Source organism: Salvelinus alpinus, chromosome 8, assembly GCF_045679555.1.
Source record: "Salvelinus alpinus chromosome 8, SLU_Salpinus.1, whole genome shotgun sequence".
Classification (NCBI taxonomy): Eukaryota; Metazoa; Chordata; class Actinopteri; order Salmoniformes; family Salmonidae; genus Salvelinus; species Salvelinus alpinus.
The window spans coordinates 87,167,591-87,173,945 of record NC_092093.1 but is presented as its reverse complement, the minus strand read 5'-3'; the positions used below and the strand labels follow the sequence as shown (position 1 = coordinate 87,173,945).

Sequence of the window (6,355 nt, the reverse complement as noted above, 5' to 3'; positions counted from 1 at the left end):
CTCTCTCCCTCTGTCACTCTCTCTTTCACTCTATATATGTTGCTCTCCCTCCCTCTGTCACTCTCTCTGTCACTCTGATATATGTTGCTCTCTCTCCCTCTGTCACTCTATATATGTTGCTCTCCCTCCCTCTGTCACTCTCTCTTTCACTCTATATATGTTGCTCTCTCTCCCTCTGTCACTCTCTATATGTTGCTCTCTCTCCCTCTGTCACTCTCTCTTTCACTGGATATATGTTGCTCTCTCTCCCTCTGTCACTCTCTCTTTCACTCTATATATGTTGCTCTCTCTCCCTCTGTCACTCTCTTTCACTCGATATATGTTGCTCTCTCTCCTACTGTCACTCTCTCTGTCACTCTATATATGTTGCTCTCTCTCCCTCTGTCACTCTCTCTTTCACTCGATATATGTTGCTCTCTCTCCCTCTGTCACTCTCTCTTTCACTCTATATATGTTGCTCTCTCTCCCTCTGTCACTCTCTCTTTCACTCTATATATGTTGCTCTCTCTCCCTCTGTCACTCTCTCTTTCACTCGATATATGTTGCTCTCTCTCCCTCTGTCACTCTATATATGTTGCTCTCTCTCCCTCTGTCACTCTCTCTTTCACTCTATATATGTTGCTCTCTCTCCCTCTGTCACTCTCTCTTTCACTCGATATATGTTGCTCTCGCTCCCTCTGTCACTCTCTCTTTCACTCTATATATCTTGCTCTCTCTCCCTCTGTCACTCTCTCTTTCACTCTATATATGTTGCTCTCTCTCCCTCTGTCACTCTCTCTTTCACTCTATATATGTCGCTCTCTCTCCCTCTGTCACTCTCCCTCTGTGTTTTTCTCCGTTTTGCTGACTCCAGTGTATCACTGACACTTTGGTATTGCTCTGAGGTGATTGAGGGGAGGAGGGCAGACAGACAGTGTTGGTTTGCTATCAGAGTGTGTTTTGGGAACAGCCTGTAGAGCTGATTAGAGCTGTGCAGTCAGACAGAGGGGCTCAAAGGCATGTGAGTGGCTACTGATGAGAGAGAGAGAGAGAGAGAGAGAGAGAGAGAGAGAGAGAGAGAGAGAGAGAGAGAGAGAGAGAGAGAGAGAGAGAGAGAGAGAGAGAGAGAGAGAGAGAGAGAGAGAGAGAGAGAGAGAGAGCGAGAGAGTGTAGTACCTTGGCCTTCTCGAGCTGTGCCTGAGCCTGCCGCTCTGCCTCTCGTCGCACTGCCTCCTTATCCTCCTCCAGGGAAACATCAGAGTCTGATGGACGGCTGGTGTAGGAGTCCGCCGAACCCTGCAGAGTAGAGGGAAACACACATTAAGGAAAGATACATGACAGATTAACGCATCCGACCTCAATAACACACAACAGAGACTAACTCTTCAGCCCTCAACATCAAACAACCTACTTACTCTTCAGCCCTCAACATCACACAACAGACTTACTCTTCAGATCTCAACATCAAACAACAGACTTACTCTTCAGATCTCAACATCAAACAACAGACTTACTCTTCAGATCTCAACATCAAACAACATACTTACTCTTCAGATCTCAAAATCAAACAACATACTTACTCTTCAGATCTCAACATCAAATAACAGACTTACTCTTCAGATCTTAACATCAAACAACAGACTTACTCTTCAGCCCTCAACATCACACAAGAGATGAACTCTTCAGACTCACACTCATCAGACACACCAACACTCACTGTCACAGAATCTATACACCATGCCCCTGCTGTCAGTGAGGCATCACAGTTTGAAAGGTCCAGATTTGAAGACAATTCCTGGTAAACTAGTTTCCAATGGACATTGCTGCCTTGTTCAGCAGTGTCTCACTGAAACTCAAGCAGAAGACCTATTTTTTTTTGGAGAGGGGTTTCTGTCAAAAACAAAAAAACGAGTAAAAAACACTATGAGACCACAAATAAAGTACTGACCACACTCAACGCCAGAGGTACAATGAATCTTCGGAGAGCATCAGAGCCTAGTTAGTGAACTTAGTGAACAGGCACACACGTCTAAATCACACAATGTTCAAACCCAGAGGGAGGAGAGGCAGAAAGAAATCACAATAGCTAATTGGATGCATGTTTCAAAATGGACATTCCCCTGCTTCTCATAAAGCAGCGGGGCACCCACTATCACACATAGCCTCAGGACACATCAGTAACTATAGTGTACTATAGCTGTAGGTTTGTCTTCCATGATGTGAGCTCCCTCTCTCTCTCTGTCTCTCTCTCTCTCCTCTCTTACTATTTTCTACATTGTAGAATAATATATATAGATATAGTACCAGTCAAAAATTTGGACACACCTACTCATTGAAGGGTTTTCTTTATTTTTACTATTTTCTACATTGTAGAATAATAGTGAAGACATCAAAACTATGAAATAACACATATGGAATCATGTAGTAATCAAGAAAGTGTTAAACAAATCAAAACATATTTTATATTTGAGATTCTTCAAAGTAGCCACCCTTTGCCTTAATGACAGCTTTGCACACTTTTGGCATTTTCTCAACCAGCTTCATGAGGAATGCTTTTCCAATAGTCTTGAAGGAGTTCCCACATATGCTGAGCACTTGTTAGCTGCTTTCCCTTCACTCTGCGTCCAACTCATCACAACCCATCTCAATTGGGATGAGGTCGGGTGATTGTGGAGGCCAGGTCATCTGATGCAGCACTCCGTCACTCTCCTTGAGCCTGGAGGTGTGTTTTGTGTCATTGTCCTGATGAAAAACAAATGATAGTCCCACTAAGCGCAAACCAGATGAGAAGGGGTATTGCTGCAGAATGCTGTGGTAGCCATGCTGGTTAAGTGTGCCTTGAATTCCAAATAAATCACTGACAGTGTCACCAGCAAAGCACACCCACACCATAACACCTCCTCCTCCATGCTTCACAGTCGGAATCACACAATTTATACACACAGGCAGACACAGGCAGGCACAGGCAAGCTGGAACACACGCACACGTTCAGACACACACATACACACACACACTCTGCAAAGCTACAACGCGGGCAGACAGCCCAGTATGTTTATAGCCCTGTTTTGTTATTGTCAGACTCAGAGGGGCTTTTTGAACAGAAGGAAGGGTGATGCATTCTCTTACCTGCACAGAGAGGCATGCCACTGCCAGCCACACAAGATCCTCACTGCACCATTACACTGCTCTCTGTTCTCCTCTGTCTGGGTTCAAAATAAAAAGAAATAACCTCAAACTCTACCAGGCTGATTTAAAACTACCCAAGCATCCCGTAACCCCCACAAAAAAATATCCATGAATTATAATCCACTTAATAATTGACCTTTCCTGTTGCTACAGGATCATTTTACTGCTGTAGCAAACTGGCTCACATCAAGATCCTTCATCTGTAGATGAGACACTGCTCATTAGCTATCCGTGTTTCCTCTCCTGCGTTGTACCTGAGACACCGTCTATAAATAACTCTCTACTCTTTATCTGAGACACTGCTTATGTTTCATGCATTTTGCTTAATGCTTTGGAAATCGGTGTCTTACCTCGTTCGTTAAAGCCTACCTAAAAATACTTTCAGTACCCACACCTCACCATCACAGTAGCTATGCACACACGTGTACACATAGTCGCGCACGTAAGCACGCACGCACGCACGAGCCAACTGCACATGGTTGTGTAGGTTACTTTCCAAATGTAATCCGTTACAGTTACTAGTGACCTATGATTACTCTCACTTACTTATGGATTACTTTCCCCTTCGAAGAAGACAAAAAAGGATCCATCAAACACATGTGGTGTGTCACTAGAGTGGTCTCTGGCTTGTGGTCAGACTCGTTCAGGCGGAACAAACGTTGTGCTTTTTTTCAATGCTGAATTGAATGTCATTGAGAAAACAGAAAGGTGTCACTACATTCGATTTGCAAACATCCTTTCTGAATGTTAAAGTAATCCAAGAAGTAATCTAGTTTTTCTAAAGTACCTGTAATCAGATTACAAAAGATTTGCTGGTAATGTAACTGATTACTGTTATAATTTTTGGGGTAATCAGTTACTCCCCAACCCCTAGTTTTTCAAAAGTATCTGTAATCTCATTACAAAATATGTGCTGGTAATGTAACTGATTACTGTTAGCATTTTTTAGGTAATCAGTTACTCCCCAACCCTGCGCACACACGCACACAAACACTCGCACACACGCACACGCACACACACATGGACTAGGCTACAGTATAACATACAACCACACCAACCACACCAACCTCATGTATCCTTGTATCCTCATGTGACTGACACTGTTAAATCCATCATTCCCATTATGTCCAGAGTAAAGCAGGGGTCTGACCAAGAGAGTTACAGCACAGTGGGTCAGAGAGAGGTGATGACATAATGAGGCCTCTGACAGTGATGACGGACAGCCCACTAACCCTTATTATCACTAACGCAGCATGACAATACCACCCCCTGACCCCTATACAGGCACGCACAGGTACATGCCATGATGTACATTCAGTACACACACCCACAGACACATACATTCACGCACACACAAACGTGCACACACACAAAAACAGGAGATAAAGGAAGCATGCTTGAATAATCGGCTTACACAGTCATCGGAGCTCTTGACGCGACCTCCCTTGGATCTGCTCAGCAGCCGAATCCAGGTGGCCTTCATTAGTCACACTTGTCATTCAGTGTCCTGGGCCACTGTTAAGTATCCCTACTATGACTAAAGATACCTGGACTGCTATTGTTACGAATACCTCCACAGCTATGGCTACCTGTGCTGTGAAAGCTACCTTTGTTAGGGCTACCTTTGGTGTGGCTGCCAATACTGTAGCAACAGATGTGCTACCTTTGCTCCTGCTACTGCTGTTGCTACTGTTAGGTCAAAAGCTACTGATACATGTAATGCTCCAACTACCGTTATTGGTGCTGCTACGCTGTCCACATGAGCTCTCCAATCTCAGCAGCTGCCTGCCTCTCCTCTAGCCTAGTCTATCTGCCGGCGTTGGTGCTGAAGCCGCCTGGCGAGTGTGAGCTGGGCGGCCGCGATGCTGCTTCTCTCCCCTGCTTCTCATGCCTCAGTCCCCGAGCCCCAGCTCCAGCCCCAGCCCTGTTGTCCTTCGTCCACAGGCTGGGCTGCCATGCTCCTTCCTCGGGGACAGATAAGAGCACGCCTGCCTGGATCCTGGATGATCAGTGTGAGGATGCTAATTTCAATGCTACTGCTGCTACTTAGGTGGTGCCTGCTGCATGCAATCTCAGCTCTCCTTAGCCTGTAAAGATATATATCCCACACTCTCTCTCGCTTTCTCTCAACGGATTTCTTGCATTTTGTTTCTACCTCTGTGGTTCTGCCTGTCTCTCAGTCTCTTCCCCTCTCTCTCTCTCTCTCTCTCTCTCTCTGGCTCCCTTCCGTATCGCTCCCCCTCCCTCCTTGCTTGTTCTCTCATTTTCCCCTGTTCCTCCTCACAGTTCCTTTATCTGTTCGGGTGTCTCCGCTGTGATTATCGCTGCCCAATACAGAGGGCCTGTTCGCGTGCGTGTGTCATGTTTGTAAACTATGCATTGATCTATGCACAGATGCAAACATGAAATGTTGCACAGATATTTCAAATCAAATCAAATTGTATTTGTCACATGTGCCGAATACAACTGGTGTAGACTTTACCATGAAATGCATGCTTACGAGCCCTTCCCAACAATACAGAGTTTAAAAGTAAAATAGCAACACGAGGAATCAAATAAAATACACAAGAATGGCGCTATATACAGTTGAAGTCGGAAGTTTACATACACTTAGGTTGGAGTCATTAAAACTAGTTTTTCAACCACTCCACAAATGTCTTGTTAACAAACTATAGTTTTTGCAAGTCAGTTAGGACATCTACTTTGTGCATGACAGAAGTCATTTTTCCAACAATTGTTTACAGACAGATTATTTCACTTATAATTCACTGTATCACAATTCCAGTGGGTCAGAAGTTTACATACACTAAGTTGACTTTGCCTTTAAACAGCTTGGAAAATTCCAGAAAATGATGTCATGGCTTTAGAAGCTTCTGATAGGCTAATTGCTATCATTTGAGTCGATTGTAGGTATACCTGTGGATATATTTCAAGGCCTACCTTCAAACTCAGTGCCTCTTTGCTTGACATCATGGGAAAATCAAAAGAAATCAGCCAAGACCTCAGAAAAAAAATTGTAGACATCCACAAGTCTGGTTCATCCTTGAGATCAATTTCCAAACGCCTGAAGGTACCATGTTCATTTGTACATACAATAGTACGCAAGTATAAACACCATGGGACCACACAGCCGTCATTCCGCTCAGGGAAGAGACGTGTTCTGTCTCCTAGAGATGAACATACTTTGGT

The 6,355-nt window shown here is 44.3% G+C and overlaps 2 protein-coding genes across 11 annotated transcripts in view; one reads left to right on the top strand and one right to left on the bottom strand.

Annotated features, from left to right (window-relative positions):
* Nucleotides 1-6,355, top strand: part of LOC139583845 (GTPase IMAP family member 4-like) — a 796,172-nt gene that overhangs the window by 564,792 nt on the left and 225,025 nt on the right. The gene's annotated exons all lie outside the window — the stretch shown is intronic.
* Nucleotides 1-6,355, bottom strand: part of LOC139583842 (voltage-dependent L-type calcium channel subunit beta-2-like) — a 148,777-nt gene that overhangs the window by 47,893 nt on the left and 94,529 nt on the right. For 7 of the 10 annotated variants that reach the window (XM_071415381.1, XM_071415380.1, XM_071415385.1 and 4 more), the window contains one exon: nt 1,156-1,275. In XM_071415381.1, coding sequence (XP_071271482.1) covers nt 1,156-1,275 — 120 coding nt within the window. Of the gene's footprint in view, nt 1-1,155; nt 1,276-4,580; nt 5,305-6,355 lie in introns of those variants that run through there. The other 3 variants (XM_071415382.1, XM_071415389.1, XM_071415383.1) reach the window with 2 other exon arrangements.